Genomic DNA, 25,023 nt, shown 5'->3' on the forward strand with positions numbered 1-25,023 from the left:
TGTCCACAATTTAATTCCATTGTCATCCAAGCAAAACTTTAAAACTTTCAGGTTACCAAAGACTTTTAAAGTTACTTCAGCAATTACCCATTAGAACTTTGAGACAGACAATTAACCATCAGTTTAGTCATTTCTTTGCTAACATATTTTAATAACACAAGCTTATCTGACCTTCAGTAAACTTTGATAGAATAAAAGTTTCACATTTACTGCTGTAACTTCAAAGACACATCTTATCTTAATTAAACCAACAAACTCAACTTAGTTCCAACTCTGATTTATGTTCCACCTGGACCCACTCCACTTTGAATGTTTACGTTTACCTGAGACATGCGTGGGAAGATCTGGAGTGGGGAGGTGTTAGGTCCAGGAGGTGTTGTTCTTGCTCTTTGACAGTGAAGAGAGAAGGAGCTGTGGTGCATGATCTAGAGGCCCGTCATGCAGGCTGCACACACGTTGGTACAGAAACACGTAAGGGGGAAAGAGAAGACACAAAATGCCGCCAGGAGGCAGAGAAAAGATTCCTGGTTTTAGAGCTCATAAAGCCCAACAGAGGAGCAGACACCATGTTTTCCCCTCAGCCAGGGGGGAGGGGTTAGGCAGTCCAAGTCAGGCCAGAGAACACAGGGAAACTTCCCCGAAACAAAGAGAGTTTCGGCAGCTGCTTGGGAATATTCCTTATAGTCTCTGTCTTGAGTTAGACTAACCCCAGTTGGCTCCAGTTAACCTTAATCAAGGGAAACACAAAGGGCGACGAGAAAGACACATAAAACAATTAACAAGCCGGCAAAGGAAAACGCTGCGTGATTTCGGTGCAACACCGAAAGTACAGATTCAGAAGGCCGCGAGGAACTGCAAGTTTCCTCTGAGGCCTACAGACAGACGTATCCCTCGGATACTTGTGGGGCCCCAAAAAACCGGGCCCCTCTGATCCCTGGGGCGTCCCCCAGGGTGGCAGGGGAGAAGTCCGAGTTCGTCAACTCCTTCTCAAGCTGCCCAGAATACAGAGCTACTACGCGTAGTACTACAGTCCTATACAGGCGTATAGGCAGGACAGAGGACAAACAAGAACACGAGACAGGAGACAAGAACACAGTTATTAAAATTTAAATGCTGGCCAGCTTACCTCCCAGTGGGAGTTGGTTGGATCCTTGGGCAGGAGTCCAATGATCTCCGTGGGACCTCCAAATGAAAGACCCGCGGATCCCCTTACCCAAGAATTCAACACTGCCACAGGATGCAAACAGCAAGAGGTTCTTTATTGTAGCGCAGGCGCCTGCGGGTGGTCAGCAGCTCCTGCTAGCTGAGCACACCTGGCTGGGGTGGTGCAGGATTTTTATAGACAGGTACAAACAAGTCCCGGATGGGACGGGGCCGATTGGCTGACAATTTGAACATTTGAAAAAAGGCATACTTGGTGTTAGCGGATTGGCCTTGGAAGACCCCCTCGCGCGAAGAGAAAGGCTGGAAGGGGAAACAAAGAGGGGAAGTTTGACCTTATTACTCAGCAGAAAGACATCCTGTCTACGTGACTATGCAGCCCCCCCCCCCCCGTCTACGTGACCTACGTGACCATGCAGCCCCCTTGCCTATGTGACCATGCCTCGGCTATTAGGAGAAGGTATCTTGTTCAAACAGGAGACAAGTGTCATGCCCCCAAAGCCAAGCAGCCACAGAAAGGCCAAAGAGCAGCCACACTGAATTCAACCCTGGGGGAAGGGTCCCTTCACTGCAAGGGGAGGAGGGGCACTTCCACACAACAAAAGAGCAGTTAATTAGTTAACGACGCGGGGGGGGGGGGTCTTTCAACTCTGAAAAGGTAAAAGCCTAGACAGTAAAAAGATCCTGGGCTGAGGGGTGAGGGAGGAGGGTGCAGAGAGAGGAGAAGAAACAAAAAGATGAGGAACAGGGGTTTTCAAGGCAATGAAACTAGGCTGTAAGATACCAACAGTAGGTAAATAACATTATACATTTTTCAAAACCCACAGAACTATAGAAAGAGGAGTGAACCTTAATGTAAACCATGGATTTTAATTAATACTGTATCAATGCTGGTGGTTCATCAGTTGTAACACATGTACCACAACAATGTAATACATTAATAATAGGAGATAGTGAAGTTAGAAGAAAAATAACTTCTCTTTGTACTCAGGGGTATTTCCTATCTGAACCCAGTTAAAGTACAAATCCCCCAAAAGGCCAGAAGTTGGGAGATCACAAGAGGTGTTGGAACACAGGAAAATAAATGAGCAAACCAGACAAGCTGCAGGTAATTAAGAACCATTAACCATCAGAGAAGCAGTGACATCACTCAAAATTAAAACCAAGTAGAGTTTAAAAGTTTAGCTACTTTACTAACTAGCTGCAATCAGGGATGGCAAACAAAGACTAATTCAAAGTAACCTGGGAATTAATCATTTAAAACTTACCAATAATCTGAAATTAGTAGCTTTAATGCTATGAAAATTACATGGAATGTGGAAAGATTGAAGTTCTCTAAGCTGCCAAGAAGTAAAACACTCCTTCCCAGATACATGGACTTATAAAATCACTATATACTATCTCCACGAGAAGCAGAATCCCCCAGAACCATCACTCTGTAATGATGAGAAGTACTAAGAGGGCATATGAAATTTATGAGCTCTGCCCTGAAACATGTCCCATTTCATCGAGACAAAAAACCAAAATAGTTAAGCACTAATCTGCACACTACATAGGGGTTGAAAGACATAGAAAGTTTGTGTGAGCTCACGTATGTGTGTATTTCCAACCATTCTTGAAAACAATGGACAACAGAGATGAATAAATGTCCCTGTATATCCCATAAATATTCCTCAAATATTTATCATGCAACTCCAGCTCTGCTCTAAGACCTGGGGACACAGTCATGAAAAGAAAAGACAAGGTCTCTGCTTTTAAGGAGCAGATATTCTAATGCAGAAATGAGAAAATAAATATGTAAACAAACATTATATTAATGAACAGTGATCAAATAGTGATTAATGAATAGTGATCACAGCTAAAAAGAAATGAGGACACAGTAAAGGTCTGAGTGACAAATGGGATGTATTTAAACTTGGATGAACCCGGAAATATAGAACAATGAGTTGAGATCCAAATGACACAAAGGAGCTAGCCACAGGAAGTGTGGGAAGAGTGTTCCCGCCCAAGGTATCAGCATGTATACAAAAATGTCCTTGGAGCTCCTCCCTCCAGCCCCTGCTCTCAAATCTCTGCCCCAGCTAGGTGGGGACATAATCTAGGACTTGTGTCTCCCAAAACTCATTCTAAATGTTTGTTCAGTGACTAAATTATTCAAGCTTGAGAAATTAAAAACATATGCTAACAAGATCTTCCCACCATCTACAGAGAGATCATCTTAAAAGCATCATGAAATAGTAACACTAAAATTCTAAAAAACTTCTGTTCTAACATTTTAATCAATTTTATATCAAACTCCTTTGTTGAATTTATATACCCATTTGACATATTTATGAAGAGACAAAAAAAAAAAAACCCTACATTCCGTAAATGTATTTATCCATCTAACAAATATTTGAGTACCTAATTACACTCTGTTCCAGCTGATTTCTTCTCTTTATCTCTTTTTTCCCCTCAATTTAACACCAATCATAAATTATGTAGGCTTTTAGTTCGCTTTTCAAAATTAATTTCTTGAGCTATTTAAAGGAATTATCCAGTGCTAGAGTTCTCAACACTGGTCACACATTACAATCACTTAAGGAACTTTTTTTTTTTAAGATTTTATTTATTTATTTGACACAGAGAGAGAGATCACAAGTAGGCAGAGAGGGAGGGAATCATGCTCCATGCTGAGCAGAGTGTCCCATGCAGGGCTCGATCCCAGGACCCTGAGACCATGACCTGAGCTGAAGGCAGAAGCTTAACTCTCTGAGCCACTAAGGCACCCCCTCACCTGAGGAACTTAAAAACAAAAAGCCCAAAGGGCACCTGGCTCGTTCAGTCACTGGAGCGTGCAGGTCTTGATCTCAGGGTTGTGGGTTCAAGTCCCCTGTTGGGTGTAGAGATTACTTTAAAAAAAAAAAAAGAAAAAGCCCAAGCCCAAGTTTGTGATTAATTTGTTTAAATGTTTCAAGAAATTTGATGCTAAATGTTGTAAAACTAGTTAAATAACAAAAAGATATATTTACATAATACTTCTTGCTCTCAAATTTTGAACAAAGAACTTACTAATAATCAATAACTTAGTAGGCCAACATTTTATTTAAATAAGTTTTATGGTACTACACAGAATGAATTATAAAATCAAAAGCAAGGAGAAATGGGCATGGTGTGAACATGGGGAAGCAAGAGAAAGCAAGCAAGTATGCTTAGCTTTGAGAATGCTTAGCTCTGAGATCCTTCTCTGAGAGAAGGACAGATTAAAACCTAAAAAGAAAGAAAAGAAGGATCCCATGCACTCAAGGAAAGAGAAGTCCCCCAACACCCCTCCTGCTTTTTCCAATATAAACACACAGCTGGGCCGACTTACCACATCCTGGTTGGTACCGACTTTATCAACTTTTCTATTTAGGCCAAACTTGACCGGTCAATGATGGACGGGCTGTGTGCCAAGTGTACCAGTTGTACAACTGACTGTGTAATGGCTGAAACCGGGGTGAAAGTATCAAGAGGCTCTAAGGATTGCGAAAGAGCCAAGATTCAAACAATTACCACGTACACAAAAGACAAACTATGCAGATGACTGCTCAGTACGGAAGCAATTCAGAGTGTTACACTGTGGCATCAGCTGACCCAGACCCAGAAGATTGCTGGAGTTCCCATCATGGACATCTCTAACCATATAGACGACACTGAGCGAATGTCAGATGATGACAGAGCCCCTCACTCCTATGTCTTAATAGAGTTCCTCAGCTCTCCTTTACCAACTTTTCCTGTTGCCAGTTCATACAAGCAATTCTCCTTACCCAGTTCCTCTGTTCTGAGCTATGGCTGAAGACACTCACTTTTTTATGTTTTGAAACTGATTATCTTGTACCATTTTACTTTTTGTTGCAACTTTTTATAAATCAGATGACCGCTCACAAGACAAAAAAAAAAAATAATAATAATAATGGAAAGGAAAGATCAAAAGGGAGGACAACAACAACAGAAAAAACAGTTCTTTTTTGCCGGGAACCCTTCTTACAAGTGCCAATCAGATAAACTTTATCTGATGTTACATCGTCACAACTCCTCTATCATCAGGGAAAGTAGTTCACATAAGAAAATTTCTCTATAAAATGAGTTGCAGGCTTACATTCCATATTTGGCTAATTAGAATTTCATTAAGATATCTGTCTCAAACTGATGCGGAAGAGAATGGAATCTTGTCATCAAGCCATGACATCGAACTAAGAACCCACAGGGTAAGGACTCAGCTCCTGTGATACGAAGACGGCTCCTGGGGATGGGCGAGCCTGGGCAACAGTGGCTGACCTGCGGGCCTGCGGCTATCTGCTGTCTGTCACTCTTCCCTCTTCCTCCTCTGTCAGCTGCTATCCCCAGCCACCTCAAAGTCCACCTCAAACAGCCATCACTTCCCTCTGGTCCCGTTTACCGTAGCTAAGCTCCAGGCCAGGCATCCAGATCACCAGCCCTGTGGGAACTTCTTCTAAGGTAAGAGGTGGCCCTATTGGTGAAATGCAGGTGCCAAGGCATGCGGACATTGTGCCATCTTCTGCGCTATTCTTAATGTTCTGATTGTCCCACTTCCCTCAGTTCCCACCTGTGGCCTCTGGAAAGGAACATATTACAGTAGGATTTCCAAGGACTGATGTGTGGGGGTCAGGAGATCTGGCCTGTGATTGGCCCCAACTAGCTGTGTGGCTTTAAAGGAAGTCATCACACCTCAGGCCTCAGTTTCCTTATCTGCAAGCCAGGTTGGATGAGTCTTTTCAGAGGATCTGGCAAAGATCACATAGATAAGCACCACCTCATTATACTAACAAGCAAACAGAAGGCCGGAGGCGAGTGATTTGCCCCAAGTCAGACATAAGCAGGCAGAGAGCAGAGCCGAGGATGGGACCCACATCTGCAGGTCACAGCTAATCAGCCAGCACAGTAAAAACAGATCTGAGCAGCTGCTCATTCTTCCCCTTTTCCGTTTCGTCCATCAGAATGCATGCTCCCTGCAAACAAGGACACACATGACCTGCTTCCTGTCTCAAAATTCCCAGTTCACCCAATTAGAACGGGGAGGAGCCTCAAGGACTTATCCCCCCCACCCACATACACGGTTCTTTTACCTATGGAACATGAGGGTACATACATTCACCATCCAGAGGGCTCCTGCCTTTACTTCTCATGGAAAAGGTCATCATGTGCCTACCCGGGGTGCCAACGAAGCCACAGGTTCCAGAGAGGAACTGACACAGAGAAGTTCGAAGGAGGCAGACTGGCACAGCGCAGAAACAAACTGTCTACCAAGGAAAACTACCCCATGGGGGACTGATTCTCTTTGAAATACGTTCGAGTGCGTGGGAAAATGGTTTTTCAAGAGCCGGTGGACTGACCAGTCACCTGGTACATACAAGATCACATCCGCATTCTGACAAGAGTGGCTAGCCTGCAGTGTAGACCAGGGGTCAGAAAGACAAGGAAGGCGCATGGAGACTGGGTGAGAAGCTTCTACGGTGTGATGGCAAGGGCGCACTGCAAAGGTATGAGAAGAGATGGAAAGAAGTATATGGGTTCAAGAGGTTTAGGAAGCGAAATCCACAGGACTTGGTGTGACAGATTAGATTTTGGAAAGGTGACAGAGTAGGAGTTGACTTCTGGTTTCCCGACTCCAGGCTAAACGGATGAAGTGTTTACCGAGAGAGGCAATAGAATAAGAAAGGTGGCTTTTAGTGGAGGAGGTGCTCATGAATTCCGTCTTGAACCTGATGAGTCTGAGGGGCCACAGACACATCCGAGAAGAAAGGTCAGCAAGTCCGATACACAGAACTGGTGCTCAGGAGGCGTGTGGGCCAGAGACAGGAATCTACCTTACCTGCTGATAGGTGGTCATGAAGCTGCACAAAAGGTCATCTAGGGAAAGAAAGCAACACGGGGCTGAGCCCATAATGAGCATTCAGTGGCTACCAGGAGCATGACTTTGCACAGGAGACACATCAGAGAGGTCGAAGAAAGACAGGAAGCAATGCAGAGCATTTGGTCTACTGCGATGTCGAGTAAGGAGACAGAGAAAGGTCAGGTGCGCTGACTTAGAAACAGTTTTGGTAAGAACTCTTTAGTGGAACGACAGGGCCTGAAGGGTGGAAGGTGGGAAAGTCAAGTCAACCCCTGAGCACTGGCTGTGATGTGCGACACTGACAGGGCAATACCTAGAGCTGGGGCATTCAAATGGGAGAGGATCAAACAGGAGCACGTGATGGGAAGGAGTGCAGGGGAGAGGATCCTCGCAGGCTCCTGGAAGGGCGGGAGGGCATGGACTCCGAGCCAGAGTGGAGACTGAACCCGAGGAGGAAGGAGAGCCCCTCCCCGTACCAGGCGAGGAGGAGAGGGGACAAATACAAGAATGGGATCATGATCAGCAGGATGGAGGAGGTCCCGTGGGATGGCTGCTAATTTTTCTGTACGACTGGAGATGAAGTCATATGTTGAGATGGAAGAGGAAGGCTACATGTGATGTCAATAGCACACCCATGTAAATGGTCTAATTTATCTGTTATGCCACTTTCTCCCCCTACTACCAATACCTTATGTCCTGCTCATCTATTAGTTGGCTGTCAACCCAAAGGATTTTCGTATTTCTAAGCCGACAAAGTATGATGTTGCCAGTGCCTCTGCCCCAGGTGACCCTTCCCCATCTGCCATTCCTGCACTTTGATCACCTACCTCTTTTGCATACCTTTCCCATTCTATTTCTCATTAGATCTCATAAACATGACTTTTTTTTTAAAGATTTTATTTATTTATTTGACAGAGAGAAATCACAAGTAGATGGAGAGGCAGGCAGAGAGAGAGAGAGAGAGAGAGAGGGAAGCAGGCTCCCTGCTGAGCAGAGAGCCCGATGCGGGACTCGATCCCAGGACCCTGAGATCATGACCTGAGCCGAAGGCAGAGGCTTAACCCACTGAGCCACCCAGGCGCCCCTAAACATGACTTTTTAAGTAGTCTCCTGCCACCAGTCCACTCGAACTCAACAGATATGACCATGCAACTTCCTGCTGTAAACCTGACTGCAGCTCTACCGTGAAGACTGCATCAATGTGGACCCCTCAATGTATGCAGTGTCCAAGGTGCAACCCGCAGCCCCACCCCATCTCCCTTTCTACCATCCCAGTCTCATTCCAAAATGTGCCAAACAAGACACCTATGTAGAAATACAACCCCGACAGCAAGCTCTCCACTCATTTCTGCCTCGGAACTGTAACTTAACAAAACATCTCTCTGACGGAAACACAGATTGCAAATAACCTTTATCTCCAGCTCCCACATAGAAGATCAATACCACTTTACACAGAACAGCTGTTCCATGTATTTTTCTTCTATGTATGAAGGGGTCACGTTCATTAACACTACAAATTGTACATTATATTCAGAAATTTCAGAGCCTTGAAAGAATATGGAATTGCTGGCATTCTAGCCACTTTCCCAGTTTGCTCTCTCCCTACCTCTAAGTCCTACTTTAGAACTGCTATTTTGAGATTTCTATTTTCCGAAGCTGCTTTGACCAAAGGCATTCTGTCAGCTCAGAGTGAGAAAGACGGCGGGGCGAGGAAGTGTGAGAAAATGCTAGTGTTAGGCCCAAAGAAAGCCTGACGAAGTCCAAAGACAGACAAGCTAAAGAGACTTCCGTGCTTTGAGATTCTTTAAGTCTGTGTGTGTGCTTTTCTTCTTCCAATGACCTCTCTCCTCATCACGTGTCCTTCGTTAAAAAAAGGTTTCTGGATCAGAGAATTCACTCTGTGCTCTCCTTCAGACACTCCATTCAATTTACACCTTTTATTACAGTGGCTTAACATCACCATACAAGAACAAGAGTACAATATACCTTCATCTAGACATCCCTACATATTAAAAATGATATGGCCACACCGCAGAGGATCCAGACATAAGCACTTTTAAAACCAGAGTTTGGGAGATGTGATCTGAATGCAAGTATCAAAAAGGAACTAGCTGGTTAACCCAAAAAAGAAAAAAACATATTATGACTTGAAGCCATAAAAAAGTAAGAAATTCAAACTCTTTTCAGAATTTTAGGTACCGGCAGAGCCAAAACTTTTTAACACTGAACCCAGCTACTAAATCCCAATCCTTAGAAATTAAACATATACGTTTTGATAGTTTAAGACAGACCCAGAGGGATACAGAAAACAGATAAAGCTCCTCCTGGCTCTGATTCAAACCTTGGGACATTTTCAATGCTATGTCTGATGAACCTTTCCTGTCAGTAAAGTCTTTTCAGTTTAAATTTCTATTCTGTAAGTTTATGTCCTACAGTTATCTGCTGCCAGCTTCAGGCTGACCTCACCAAGAGAAGTAGGGCAACTTTAGAAAAGGAGCTTGGTATGCTTTGTAGTACTGGACCAGAACCAGTAAGGACAGTACAGTCTTTCAGATTTCTCATTCCGGGAGCTTAAGACGAAAGTCAGGCATAAACGTTAGGTTAAGTGCCTTTTTGACCCGATTTCTGGTAAGTACGTGCGTTCAGAGATGTGTTCAACGCACAGTCGCTGAGCTTCTAGGCACAAGGCACTGGGAGACTTCTGTCAGGCCGGGGGAGCGGCGGTCTGACTGTGCCGCACGGTACCAGAGGCGGATCCTACGGGTCCGGGGCTTTTACGTTTAGCTCAAAACCACTTGCCCTGAACTTTCAGGCCTTTTCATTCAATGTGTACGATTTCACAGGAGTGCTTTCTTCAGGCTGCACCTAGCCCACCCGAGGCCAAGAGACTCACTGCGAAGTGCAGTGAGGTCCCGGCCGAGGACCCCTCCGGGGCGGGGACGGCCCAGGAAGCCCGCAGGAGAAGCCCGAGGAGAGGCCCCGGAGGGCCAAGGAGGGCAGGCCACACACGGCCGGGCTCCGGGGAGCAGAGACCAGGCGCGCACCTTCATGAACTCGTCCTTGTCGAAGCAGAGCGTGTCCGGCCCCTTGGGCAGGTTCATCCTACTTCTCTCCATCCCGCCGGCCGCCGCCTCTCAGCACCAACACTCCAGCGAGAAGGAAAGGTAGGAGGCTGCGCTCCCCAACGCTATGGGTGAAGCCACGGCGTTTCCACCTCACAGAAGGCACCGCTTCCTCCAACATGGCAGCGCCCTCGCCGCGGCCAATGAAAGAGGACGCCGCAGGCGCGCCTCCGCCTGCCTCCACCAAGAGAGGAGCCCGGACCGATGCCGCCGAGCCAGCAGGTGATCCAGCCCCGTGTGGCGGAGGGCGACACTACAACCCCGAGTACGTTTCTTCGGAACAGTCCTGTCGCCTGTGCGGCCGGGTGAGCGGGAGAGGGGAGGGCGGGGAGGGTCATGGGCGCTCCCTCCCCACCTCGCCGTTTCCCTCGGAAAACCGGCCTGCGAGCCTCTTCCAGGACCTTCTCCCGAGATTGTCCCGCGGGAAGCATAGCTGTGGCGGGATGCTGGCCCTTTACTTCTGCGGCCGGTTGTCCAGAGTGGGGGGCGCATCCCGGTGTCAGGCCTCCGGTCCCCCGGCGCCGCCGCTGCAGCCGCCTGGGCGCGGAGGCCTCTGTGGGAACCCGGCTTCCGCCCTTAGCCCCGGCACCCACCCGCGAGCGTGGCTTCTCCCCCGCTGAGCTTGGCTCCAGCGATCTGTAGGGAGGAAGGTGGTCAGCTGGCAGCCTCAGGTCGTCTGGGCAGCTCCCAGCTCCACTTCGGCTCAGCTGCGGGGCGGCCACAAGTTTGGGTTCTCAGAGCTCTTAAAGAATCACCTCGCTACCGGCAGACAAAACGCAGCCGACAAGTAGATGTGCGAGCATGTTTATGTCCAGTCCACTCTAGAATGGGCGGAATCGTGTGTTTGTGACTAGCGTTGGTTCGATCGCCACACCTGTCCCCAATTTCCGAGACCCCCTCCTCCTCCTGCCATCCACCCCATATTTATTTTGAGATTTTTCTTTCCTCTTCCCTTGCTCTTTCTCCCACTGTCCTCCCCTTTAGTGGGAATGTCATGGTCAAATGATGATTCATTTCTCTTTTTTTTTCTCCGTGAGACTCTGACAGCTCAAACCACAGATCTCACGCGCGCCCTTCAGGCTGCAGCTTAGCTGTAATAGCCCAGGCCTGGGCTGCCCCTCCCAATGCTGTGATCTCACAGAGATAGCACAAGCAGTCCTTAGAAAGGGGTGGGACACAGCAAGACAAGGGCTTAGAGTGAGTCTTGCATTCGAGTCACTCCAAACGGAAAACTGGTCACTTTTTTTTTTTTTAGGACGTGAGTACAGGGACGCCTGGGTGGCTCACTTGGTTAAGCAGCTGCCTTCTGCTCAGGTCATGATACCAGCGTCCTCGGATCGAGTCCCACATCGGGCTCCTTGCTCAGCAGGGAGCCTGTTTCTTCCTCTGCCTCTGCCTGCCATTCTGTCTGCCTGTGCTCGCTCTCTCCCCCTCTCTCTCTCTGATAAATAAATTAAAAAGAATCTTTAAAACGTGAGTACAGAATCTGAAACAATACATTCCCTAGCAGTGGGCCTGGCAAGGCCTTGTTGAGGAAAACGTTGCCAGTCAATATCCAGAGACTATGACAGGTAGGACGAGAGTTGGAATCTTATTTGGAGAATCAGAATAAATTGCCAGGGGAGCAACTATGAAAGTGCATTCTATGCCCTGTTGTGGTCATTTGGATATAGGGAATGAAAGCCTCATTATTTGGTCTTTGTTTGTTTACTCTTATTATGAAAATTCTCAAGCATACACCAAAGTGTGTAGAGCAGAAGGATCGCAGCCCTTCCCAGTACTTATCACTCTGCTTCCCCAACTGTTTCTTAGGCCCTCCTCCTTCTACTGCCCCCGAAGTGCCTGTATTTTTGTTTTGGGGGGAGGGGGGAGGTCTGGAATATATTTTAAAGTAAATCCCAAACATCACATCATTCCCTGCTCCCCAAATACCTTGGTTTACACATCAAAGAAGGAGGAGGAAGAGGTGGAGGAGGGGAAGACTGAGAAGGAGGAGGGATGAAGAAGAGAGATTTCTGCACAGGCCCACTATGTCAGAATCAATAGTTCTAATAAGCTATTCCGATTGGCTCTGAGAGGCATGACTTTTAGCCCAGGGCCACAGTGCTAATAAGCAACAAGGGCAAATTCAAGCAGCACAAACAGCAAGGCCCACACTCATCACCAAGGCACCGAGAGGGGGGGCAAGGGTGCCAGACCGACGGAACAAAGTTGTCTGGGAACACCACCTGCCCTAGAAGTCCAGATGAGCGAGTAGTTGAACTGTTTTTTTACCTTCATTGTCATTCCTTTCTGAAATTATTGCCGGCCTTTGGTAAAGACATGAACCTGAGCTTGTGCAGCCTGGGGTACTGATCTTGGGGTTGCTGAAGAGAGTAGGTGCCAACAAAGAATGAAAATCCCTGCTGCCTGTTTTCCTTCCGAGAGTCAGGAGGGAACAGTCAAGACCCCATACAGTGCACTGCCACTTGGAGCCCTGGCTGTGGCAGTGGCGTGGCCCACCAAAGCCAGGAGCAACAGGCAAGACCCCAGACCCCAAATGCTAATGGAACACCCTGGGGAAGACGAAGGAAAGGCAGAGAGTCAGCGGAAACCTTCCCAAAGGACATTTCCCTCAGTTTCATCTGGGAGCTGACATTCAGCTGGTACACACACCCCTTCAGCCACACAAAGTTTGGTGACTAGCCTCTGGCCAGAACCTGCTGTATGTCTCCCTACCCTGAACCCTTCCCAAGATCCCTACCATGGCCTCGCGATCCAGGAACTGGGCGTGTAACACTTGACTCTGCAGGGGTCCCCGGGCCAGGTTTTGGTTAGTTAGTTGTCCGCGCTGTTAAAGATTTGACTACTGTTACATGTTTGACTCTCGTCTTTGGTGATGGTACCTATTTCATAGGAAATAGAAGCTGGAATCCAGGAAACAGGCTGCAAGATGAAATGAAAAAGTGGATACAAATCAGAGCCAGACACAATTGGCGATCAACTATATCCCAGTCTCTCCCCTCTTCTCTGATCTGTACTTTCCTTAATGAGGAATGAGACTTTAAGTTGACTTCTTTTTATCTTCAAGTCTCTCTCTCTCTCTCGATTCCCTAACTTGCCTCTCTTTCCTTCATTTCATCCTAGAGCTTGTGCCCATGACTTCTTTTCTAAGTAAATATTAAACCCTTTGACTCTGAATCTCTGGAAGTTTCTCAGTTCCCTATTTTCGCTGACACTGTGACAGGTCCTCATTTCTCCTTCCTACTCCTCTATATTTATAGTTTTCACATTTTTTTGGCAGGTTGGCTACAGAAAACTCAAAAATTGCAAAGAGAAATATTGTGTTCTGGAAATTCGTCCGAGCATTTTTTCCCAATATCGTCCTTATGCTCTTCTGATCCTCTCTTGAACTGTTGGACTAAAGCAGCTGACGCTTCCACCAGAAACCAGAGTCATCCTGTTCACCACTGTGGGAACAGAGGGTTTCCATTTGGAACTGCAGACTGAGCCTAAAGTGTGGTGCCCCTGTGGTGCCAGGATAGCAGGTATGGGACGGGTGGGACATAGAGGACAAGCATCATGGTAGAGGTCTCCATTCAACCAGGAAAGCTCACAATGAGCCAACAGGTCCATTTCAACATCTTCTGTATTTTCCTTATAATCCGTTTCATTCCAGAGTGGATTTGAGATCATTTAGTTTGATTCTTAAATGTTTCCCATTCCAACCAGAAACAGACTCATCCTAGGGGCTCCCAAATTCTGCCTCATCTTCCTAATCAGTTAGTACCCCAAATTGGGTATGATAGTGCCAGAACATTCTTCCATGTGTATTTTATAACAGACTAGTATTTTATTAGTTTTTTTCAAACTAATAAGAATGATAAGGGTAACTTTTTTTTCTTTTAAAGCATAGGCAAAATCACGAAAGACATTGAAATGAACCTAAAAGATTATAGTGTCTTCCAAGGGAAAACAGGTGTTGTCTCATGTACCCTTCTGGGCTGACCAATTCTATGGGATATTCTGTGCCTTTCTTGTCTTTGAGCTATTTTGTAATTCTATAGACTGTACATAATTGATGTGGATGCAGATGATCTTGTCTAGCTATATGTAAATGAATTTTGTCCACTGGAAGTACAGTTGACCCCCTTTCTTTTGGTAGAAGGCAGTTTTGCATCCATTTGCATTCTACTTGCATATCTATTTGCATCTATCAAAGCAAATTCGTTTAAGTATTACTGATTGTATATGTGTCTGCCTTGAGATTCTTGCTTGAAGTGGTGGTAACCTCTTAGTGGTTCTCGAGCTAATGAATGAATTAAACAAAATCCCTCAGGCGTTCATCTCATATTTGTAAAATGGTCCTTATTTAATCTTTTCGAGAAAATGATACACTAGCAAACCATGACAAGATTCTGGTAAATGAAAAGTGCAATGAAATCAAATCGGAATGAATTTTAAAATTACCATCAATGTGGCCCAGGCTATGCCAGAGGCAGAGAATGAATGAATCTCAAAGACATGGCTTCTGGCCCCCAGGAGTTACAATAATCTGTGTCAACATTGGCATGCCTGAGAAATGCATGTGACTTTCCCATCAGGGTTTCCCCAGGGGTTCAGTTAACCTTTCTCTTCCAAGCTACCCGCTCTTGTAGTGATATCAACTGTGCCCTTGGTTTCAGCTCCCATTCCCTAGCCAACATCTCTCCCACTGATACACGACCATCTGTTTCTTTCCTACCCACCAGGCCCGTGTAACTGACTACCTACTCATGCTATATCACTGATGTCCCACCTGTGCCTCAAAACCCAGCATGTTCAAAACTTGATTCATCATCGTTTCTCAAAGAACGGCTTATCCTCTTTTGTTTTGTTTCTTTAGAAATGATTCTACCAATGCCAGCGGCATGCACCAGAAACCAGGAAGGAATCATACAGCTGAGCCAACCTGCTGTCCTTTAAAACACTTGACCACAATTCTCCAGTGGATACTCAACTCTGGCTTCAAACTCCCTTGTCTCTCCGGTGAGTTTGCTTTCCCTCTAATGGATGACCGTTTCACACCTTCAAGACTTGCCTCAACAATCCCTACCCCCACCTCTTCTGAACTATGTCACCTCACTCTCAGCTCCTGTCCTATGGATGAGGGAGCAGAAGGCAAACTGAGGACAAAGCAGAAACTGGCAGCCTACACCCTCTCCCCATGCCATATGTGTAACATTCCTCATGCACTCCCGGCTGCCCTAAAGGAAAAACGATGCTTAACTGATAGAGATCCCAGTCCTGCAGGACAGGAGTCTCCCTCCATCTACAAATGTCCTAGCGACTTACAAGGAAGGAAGAAGCTTTCTCATCAATAGCCTGACTTCCAGAGACGCATACCTCAGTTTCCGGAAGCCCTAACATCACCCTCCCCTCCATAAAATTGAGGGAGGCTAAGGGGAAGGGAAGTGTAATAAAACTGAATTTCTTCTAAGCCCAAAGCCCACTGACAAGGATGTGTGATAGGAGGAATGTAACATATCTCCAGGAAACTCTCAACTGTCTTCATGCTTTCCCTCATTGGAGGCAAAAACAGCCTTGACTTGACAATAACCAGGTCTCACTCATCCTGAAATTCTTCTTTAGCATATGACAGTCCTTCTGGACACCCACTTTGTCCTCACCTTCCTCAGCTCCCAGTCAACCATGCCTCTGTCTGAGCAGCTCTTTCTGCCCCTGGGTCCTGTCCCTGTGTTTTAATAAAACCACCATTTGCACCTAAGACGTCTCAAGAATCCTTTCTTGGTCATCGGCTCTGGACCTCACCCCACCAAACCTCACCTGTGTTCCAAAACTTCATCACTAGTGTCACACTTCAAGAAAATAAAAGCCCCTTGTGCAGGAATTCCCTTATCTTACCACCACCCAATCAAATCTATACCTACATTTGTATCCATTTTTAATTTTTTTTAGACATTTACTCAACAAATATTTAGTCAGTACCTACTGTGTGCTACACACTGCCCTGAGTGTTTGTAAATCTGTGGTGAACGACACAGAAAAGTCCCTGGCATCATGGAATTTACATGGTAATTGGAGAAGTGTACAAGAAACACAGAAAGAGTTGAAGACAGCGCAGGTTTATTGAGAAGAGCAGACATCCCCAGCTGGGGTTTGTTCTTCCTTATGCCTGGGATTTGTTCCCTCCAGCCCTCTCCAGGACTTCACTCCAGGGTCAATATCAAGTTCTTGTTCCAATGGATCCTTCCAGTCAGAAGACAAATGACCTTTTTCTTAAAAACAAAAGGAAAAAACGCAAAACAAAGACTTCCTTTAACCTTCTATCTTCCTATAACAACCTCCATATTTCTCTCCCCACCTCATTCCCAGCATAGCTTGTAAAATATTTGTCTACACCTGTGGGTGTAGGGTACCATGTCCCCAAGGGTAGTTGAAAAATCTCTATAAAGAATCCTTATGTGCAGATCATTTTAAGGGAGTCCATTTCCAGATCCAAACTCCATGTATGCTCTGTAGGATAGGTGATATGCCCATTCTTGGGTCTGATATCAGGATACTCCTCTCCTTCCTGGAAGATCAAGACACTCCTCTCAGATCTTATTAGAGTGTAGGACTTGGGCTGATACCAAAGTTGAAATACCAGTTTTGTTTCAAATAATGCCCTTCTGTGGGCAGTCCTGGGGCTCTGCCTTTAGGGCTTCCTCTCCTTATTAGGGTAAAGGTTAACATCGGAAAGGGGATTTGGGCAGATGTTGGAAGTGCTCTGACATCAGAATAACAATCAGTTTTGGTTAATGACACTCATTCCTTCATATTTAAATTAAACAACATATTTTTAGGGACATAATAGGAAAAAGCACAAGTAAGGATTTTAATGGTTTCATTCCATTCCAGTGTGGTTTGGGAAATAAAAAAACAGAAAATGAGACTGTTCTGCTTTAAAAAAAAAAAAATCAACTTGGAGCAGCAAATGTTATTCCAATGAAGTCGATCCTTTCCTATCTCATTTTCTTTTTCAAGATTTATTTATTTATTTGGTAGAGACACACACACACACAGAACACAAGTAGGGAGAGCAGGGGAGGGAGAAGGAGGCTTCCTGCTGATCAGGAATGTGGGCCTTTGCCCCTGGGATCATGACCTGAGCCAAAGGCAGCTGCTTAGTGACTGAGCCACCCAGGTTCCCTCTATCTCATTTTTTAAATGTTTAATATTTTCAACACCGAGTTAATAAAATATACATATATTGTGATGAAAATTTTATGATTAAAAAGTTTCAGATGTCCACTTAAAAATGTGCAAGGTGTGTGAATTCTCATAGGCGGTCCATGCACCATACACGCCTATTACTAGCAAACGTGGATGTACTCAGTGTCTCCAGGTTCCCGCTTCCTTAGTGCCCTCTTAATCACATGGTTTCTCTTCCTACCATCCTGGATCTGTATTCTCAATTTGCTTTTCTATTTCATCTCCGCCCCTTTGAAGAGCTTGATTCTGGGTCTTCTGTAGCTATGAGTTCACTCTCTCTCTCCCTCGATCAGGCTTTCTCAACCTAGCACTATTGATACCTGGTGGGTGATTCTCTGCTGTGGGGCTGTCCTGTGCCCTGCAGGACAGTTAGCAGCATCTGTGGTCTCTAGCTACTAGATGCCAGCAGCACCCCCCCGCCAAGTGGTGACCACCAAAAATGTCGCCAGATATTGTTCAATCGGCCCTGGGAGCAAAACTCCTTGCCTCCCAGCCCCAGTTTAAAAACCACTGCTTTAGCCGATTCCATTCAACATCATTGATTTAAGTTCTTTGTAGAAGCTGAAGGCTCTGAAGTTAACGTCTTTAATTCTAACCCGCCCTTGGAGCTGAGAATCACATGGCCAGCTGCCTGCAGCATATTTCTCCATGAATATGTAACAGGAGTCTTATTTTCACCATGATTTCTATCCTGCTCCCTCCTCAACCTGCTCCTGTCCCAGTCTCCCCATCTTAGTAAACAGCATCCCCACCACCTACTGGCTAAAGCCTCAGCCCCTGGGATAAATTCCCCCTTTCCCTTTTCTCGTATCTAATCCATCAGCAAAACCAACTGATTTGACCTCCAAAACAGAAGTCAGACTTGCTCACTGCTCTTTATATCCACTGCTCCCATTTGAATCCAAACCCTGAAATTTTTTTTGCACTTCAGACACTGTTAACAGTCATTGGTCCCACGACTACACCTACACAGATATTTTACAAGATAGCTAATCACCACCAAGTTGCCAAACCCAATGGTTAACCCTCAGATCCAAATGACTCAACCTGTCAGTCCTATAGACATAGAAGTCCCTCCACTTCTCTGGAAATATTCTATCTTTTTCATCGTGATGTTGGCTCTCCCTTCCTCTTCCACACTGGTCAGTGATGATGGCTCCTTTCCTGGCTGGGTTTTTTTGAGCTTCCTGACCTTTAGACATCAGTCCTGTGCTCTGGGACTCGGACCTTCTGCTTGAGTTTTCTGTTGTGTTAAAAAAAAATAAAAATTCAGCTGAGTACATTTTAAAGAACCTATTGCCTTTATTCAATGATTCACGAAATGGGCAGCATCCTGCTTGCAGACTGAAAGGAGCTCGGAGGAGCAGTACAAAATGAAATACTTTTATAGGCAGAAGAGAGGAGGAGCAAGGAATTCACATCAGGCAAACAAGGCAGGTTGGTTATGTCCAGGTGACTTGGCTTCTGGGGATGGCAGGGGTCCGAGGGAGTAGGGATCAGGTGGTGTCTGCTTGCCTGGGCTCAGATTCCATTTCTGGGACAGCTGAAATCATAATTAAGTCTGGTTTGGGGGACATGGGGCTTAGCATAAGCAACTCCATTTTGGGCCTCTTGTTTTGTTTTTAATAGTTACTTCATAACAAATAATAACAAGTTTAGTAACTTTAAACAGCTCAGTTTACTATCCTACCATCTCTAGCTGTCAGGAGGCCAGACACAGCTTAACCAGGGTCCTCGGCTCTGCGTCTCACTCAAAGGAGGAGAGAAGGCGCCCACCAAGCTGTGTTCTCACGTGCAGGTTCCACTAGGGAAGGCTCTGCTTCCAAAGTCACTCGGGTTGTTGGCAGAACTCATTTCCTTGTAGCTGTGTGATTTGGGGGGCAACCCATGCTGGGGCGGGCCAGGGAGATTCTCCAGGCTGTTAACTGGAAACCATCCTCAGCCCCCAGAGGCTGCTTGCGGTTTCCTGCCATATAACTCTCTCCACAGGTGATTCTGAACTTGGCTCTTTGCTTCTTCAAGTCCAGGACAGCCTCTCACTCCAATCAGTAAAACAGTCTGATTTAATATAATGAGATTATAATAGTGACATCTTCTTTCCTTGCCAAATTCTATTGGTTAAAAGCAAGTCCCACGTCCCATACACACTCCAATCCATACTCACAGGACAAATACCAGGGGACAGATATCATGAAGCTGCCTTATCATGTTGCCAAACACACCTCTGTCCATACTCACTGCATAGGTAAGCCCACTTCTTCTCAGAGCTTGAACCCTATGTCCTAACGGTGCTCATATTTGTGCCTCAAGCCTAGACCTCACCCATGAATGCCAGACTCGTGTGTTCAGCTGCTGGTTGGGCATCCCCATGTGGATTCAGCCACCATCTCCAGAACCAAACACCTGTTGCCTATCAAACTTGCTTCTCCCGTCGTCTTTCCCATCTTAGCAAGTGGGAACGTCACTGTTCCAGGGCCTCAGGCTCCCAAAATTGTAAAATCATCCCAACTCTTGTCTTTTCCGCACACTCCACACTTAATATATTTATAAATCCTGCGTGTTTTGTCTTCAATATACACCCAGAATCTCCCCCCTTCTCCCCACCCCTGCATCTACTGCTCTGGTCTGGGCCAATACCCCCTCTCACCCAGATCAGTGGTCCTCAACCAGGAGAGTTTTGTGCACCTGCTCCCCCCCCCAGGGGATTTTGACAGGGTCTGGACACACTTTTCGTTGTCACAACTTGGGAGTTGGGAAAGGGCGCTCCTGTGATCTAGTGGTCAGTGCACAGGACAGCTCCCCATAGCAAAAATTAATATGGCCCCAAATGCCAGCAGTATAGAAATCTCAGTCTACATTAATGCAAGTAGCATCCCCACTTCACAACCCCGCAAGTCCGTTCTGCACACAGCAGCCTGAGTGATTCTTTTCTTTTCTCTTTAAGATTTTATTTATTTATTTGACAGAGTGCGAGAGAGACCCATGTAGGCAGAGAGGCAGGCAGTGGGAAAGGGAGAATCAGGCTCCCTGATGATCAGAGAGCCTAATGCGGGGCTCGATGCCAGGACCCCGAGACAATGACCTGAGCTGAAGGCAGAGGCTTAACCCACTGAGCCACCCAGGCGCCCTGATCCTTTTCTAATCTAAATCAAGTCAAGCCTCTGAAAGACCCTCGATCCGCACCCAAGAAGCAGACACCAAGCCTCCACTGGATGCAAGTTGCAAGAGGTTTATTGGTTACACAGGCGCCTGCGGACGCATCAGCCTTTGTGGGCTGAGCGCGCCGGGCTAAGTTGGGGAGCAGATTATAAAGGGCAAGGTTGGGGTGGCGGGAAGCGTGCTTACAGAAGCAGATGCTTGGTTACAGGGATCTGATTGGTTAACTTAAATCAAGCATTGTCAGGCACTGGGTTTAAGGCAAGGACACAACGGTTTGCTCTGGTGGGCCTTGGCTCAGCACTCTGGAAAGTCCCAGGTATACTCTATTCCTCATCTGTCTTTTCTTTTGACAGACCGGGTGATCACAGACAATAGACATCCTGGTATGTGTTGCCATCCGGCTATGGGAACAATCAAGCCTTCAGCAAGGGGATAGGGGGTGCTTTGGGGACATCAGGTTACTTAAACAAGCCTTTAGCAAGGGGAGAGGGGTCTTTCACCTCTTCAAAACCATCCAAGCTCTTCTCATCTGGCACAAAGTTAAAGGCAAATCTTTACAATGGCCTTCAAGACTTTATGTGATCTGACCCCACTACCTTACTTACCTACCTCCTACCACTTGCCATCTTGCTCATTTTTTGCCCAGCATTATTGGTCGCTGTGTCATTCTTTTAACACACCAGATGTGCTCCCACTTTGGGCTTACTGTTTGCTTTGTGTGGGATGCTCTTCTCCAAACAGCACAACTGCTCGTTCCTTAATTTCCTCCAGGTCTTTCCTCAAATGAGGGAGACTTCCCTGACACAGTCCCATAGAAAATACCAACCTGCTCCCCTAAACCCCCACACCCCATGTCCACTCATTCAGCTTAGTTTCCTTCCTACCCCACATCAACCCCTGATATGTATGTATATTTATTTGCTTCATTTCTCACTCAACAACTAAAATGAAAACTCCAAGAGGACATCAAATTTATTTTGTCTCTTGTTAACCATTCTGTCTTTAGGGTTTAGAACAGTACCTGACACATAGTAGATGTTCCGTAAACATTGGAGAATGATTTGTTTCTATTTTTGCCTTTTCTATATCCATTCTTTACACAGCAGCCAAAAATGACATTTTAAAAATGCAAAAGGAATCCCATGACCACCCTCCACCCGCCAGTGTAAAACCCTTCAATGGCTTTTCGTTGTGCTCAAGCCGCAGCTGACATTCTACAGCCCAGGCCAGATTAAGATTTCAGAGTTCTTAATCACTGGAAAGACGATGGTGTTGTTACCACCAGAGATATTTAAATATTTTTGAAGATTAGGTCCCAAAGTAAGTGTGCTAAAAGCCTAGCAATATCCGATTTCACAAACTCAGATTTCATAAAGTCTCATTAGTCTTCTCACCTTGTGTAAGTTTAATCTTTCCTCAGCCCCCTTTTCTCTTCTGTTTCAGGCACTCACCATACTTTGCCAGAATGACCATAACGGCCTTCCAACCTGTCTTCTCATCTTCAGGAATATGCCCCTTTCCCTCCCCTCCTCACACCAATTCATCCTCTAAACTTATTCTAAGATGATCACTCTAAAATGTGCATCTCATTGTGTCCTTCCCCCTACAGGAACTTACTCAATAGCTCCTAAGGATGTGTGAATTTCCTTGGTGTGGTATTTTTACAAGACCCTTTGCTTGCAAGTGGCAGCAATCCAAAGAAAACTGGAGGAACCAAAAGGGAAAAGCAAGCAGACAAACAAAAAACAAAGGAATGTCCAGGTTCCTGTAGGGGTGGATACCACAGAAGTTCATACAAATCCAAAAGAAGACGGGGCACCTGGGTGGCTCAGTGGGTTAAGCCTCTGCCTTCGGCTCAGGTCATGATCCCAGGGTCCTGGGATCGAGCCCCACATCGGGCTTTCTGCTCTGCAGGTAGCCTGCTTCCTCCTCTCTCTCTGCCTGCCTCTCTGCCTACTTGTGATCTCTGTCAGATAAATAAAGAAAAAATCTTTTTAAAAAGTCAAAAGAAGAGCTGCAGAACTAAAATTTCAGAATCAAGAACTAGGGACTGGAAACCGGCAAAACACTTTTCTCTTTGTCCATGTCTCATGTTTACTTGTCTCCATATGGCTGCTTTCTTCTCTGGTCGGACTCTTCAAGTGTCCAGGAAGATGGCCATTGCCAGCTCCTGAATCCCATCCAGCAAGGCCAGTCACTCGCCTAAAGAGAGAACCTTGTCTTCCTGTCATTTACATATCAATCCCAGGGAGACTCAGATTGGTCCTATTGGTGTCAGGTGGACCAATCACTATATGGGTTTATATGTGTGCCCATCCTCCCTCAGACTGCATAAAGCACAGGTGAAATTTTTTTAAATTAACTTATAATGTATTATTTGCCCCCAAGGGTACAGGTCCGTGATTCATCTGTGTTACACATTTCACAGAACTCATCATATCATATACCCTGCCCAATGTTCATAACCTAGCCACCCTCTCCATACCCCCTCCATCCCCGCAAACCTCAGTTTGTTTTGTGAGATTAAGTCTGTTATGGTTTGTCTCTCTCCCCATCCCATCTTGTTTCATTTTTTCCTTCCCTACCTCCCATGATCCCCTACCCTGCATTTCAAATTCCTCATATCAGAGAGATCATATGATAATTGCCTTTCTCTGATTGACTTACTTCACTTAGCATAATACCCTCTAGTTCCATCCAAGTCATTGAAAATGGCAAGATTTCATTTTTGATGGCTGCATAGTATTCCTGTGTGTGTGTGTGTGTGTGTGTGTGTGTGTGTGTGTGTATTACATCTTCTTTATCCATTCCTCTGTTGATGAACATCTAGGTTCTTTCCATAGTTTGGCTATTGTGGACATTGCTGCTGTAAACATTCAGGTTCACATGCCCCTTTGGATCACTACATTTGTATCTTTAGGTAAATACCCAGTAGTGGGATTGCTGGGTCCTAGGGTAATTCTATTTACCTCTTTGAGGAACCTTCATACTGTGAAGCACAGGGGAAATTATCCAGAGTGAACGGCGTTGTGTACCCAGAAAGAGGAAGATGAGAAAGTACAGCGGTCAGGCACAACACATAGCCCACAGTTTCCACCATTTACATGATCTCCTCGATTCCACTTTTCCCTGCTCCTTCCGCAGGTTCTGTGCTTGAACCACAGTGAGCCCCTGTGAATTCGTGGATTGCTTTGGCTCTCTCTTACCTGCATCTGGCCACACCTGCTGCTCTCTGTGCCTAAAACCCTGTTTTCTGGCTTGTTATACAAAGATAATACTTCCAGACATTCTTCACACATCGTACACCTCATACATCACCTCCTCCAGGAAGTCTTTGTTTGGACTTAGGGGTTTTATTGTCATTTAGGGATAGCAAGGCCAACAGACCAGGAGATCACTGCTGTTGAAAAGACAATTGGTTACTCACAGATCCCAGAAGGAGGGGGCTGGCGCAGCCACCAGGGAGGGGTGGGGGAGGACAAAGGGGAGCACCGGGTTCCGTCAGGATGGGACTGAGGATAAGAGCCTTTATTGTGGTTTCTGTAGGAAGGAATGGGGGAAGTAGGGATGGTAGGTTGGGACTGGCTGATTTGGACACTTTCAGCAGGAGCTGGGGTATAACGGCTGTCCCTGGTTGTCTGGTACTTGGCCCTGGGGTGATTCGGACCCTGAGTAACAGTTCCACAGAGAAGGTGGTCAGGAATTCAGACTCTAGATTCATTGCTTTGCATTTAAAAACCTCACTCCCAGCTGAGGGGTAACTCTCTCTAGGAGCTGACCAACCCTGGAGGGGCAGTCCTTCCAGCTTCAGCAAGCACTCATGATGGTCAAAGTATCAAAATATGGAAAATAAAGGACGGTTACTCATCTTCCCTGATTTTTTTTTCTTTTTAAACTTCTTTTATTTAAATTCAATGAGTTAACGTAGACTGTATCAATAGTTTCTAATGCAGAGTTCAATTATTCTTCCCTGATATTTTTTTCACCCTCTTCCCCTAAATCAGGTTTCTGTGACTCTTCCTTCTGATCCCATAATAACCAGTGCATATTTCTGTCCTTGCAAGGTGACAGCGCCAACAATGGCATCCCAAGTGACAGCATAGCAATGTTCAACCTTCAGATTCCTTTGAGGGAAGAGGGTGAGAACTTGAAGCCATTTTAATTTCGATGTAATGGATGTGTGACCTCATTTGATGTGGGTAGCCTGTAAGGACTGCACTTCTAGTCTTTACTCACGTGTCTTAAAAATATTTTTATTCATATTTTTTTATTAAAATGATGACAGCAAAACTCGAGGTGTGCTATATATCCTGAATTTCCACCATCACATTCACTTATAAAGCCATTGTTCATTCATCCTCATACTGATTATTGAATACGTTTTTTTCTCTGCATTATTGTGCCTATCTTCGACCTTCCAAATACGCAATTAACCAGGAAAATTTAAACTCTGACTGCTCTTTTAAGAAATTC

The 25,023-nt window shown here is 45.7% G+C and overlaps 1 protein-coding gene across 4 annotated transcripts in view; it reads right to left on the reverse strand.

The window, feature by feature from the left end:
- The window catches only part of LOC131822043 (conserved oligomeric Golgi complex subunit 2-like), a 42,117-nt gene extending 31,090 nt beyond the window's left edge, over positions 1-11,027 (reverse strand). Inside the window, exon 1 of one of the 4 annotated variants that reach the window (XM_059158426.1) lies at positions 10,081-10,434. In XM_059158426.1, coding sequence (XP_059014409.1) covers positions 10,081-10,152 — 72 coding nt within the window. In that variant the 5' untranslated portion in view covers positions 10,153-10,434. Of the gene's footprint in view, positions 1-10,080 lie in introns of all 4 variants that reach the window. The other 3 variants (XM_059158424.1, XM_059158428.1, XM_059158423.1) reach the window with 3 other exon arrangements.
- Positions 11,028-25,023: the final 13,996 nt, after the last annotated feature.

This window comes from Mustela lutreola, chromosome X (assembly GCF_030435805.1).
Source record: "Mustela lutreola isolate mMusLut2 chromosome X, mMusLut2.pri, whole genome shotgun sequence".
NCBI lineage: Eukaryota > Metazoa > Chordata > Mammalia > Carnivora > Mustelidae > Mustela > Mustela lutreola.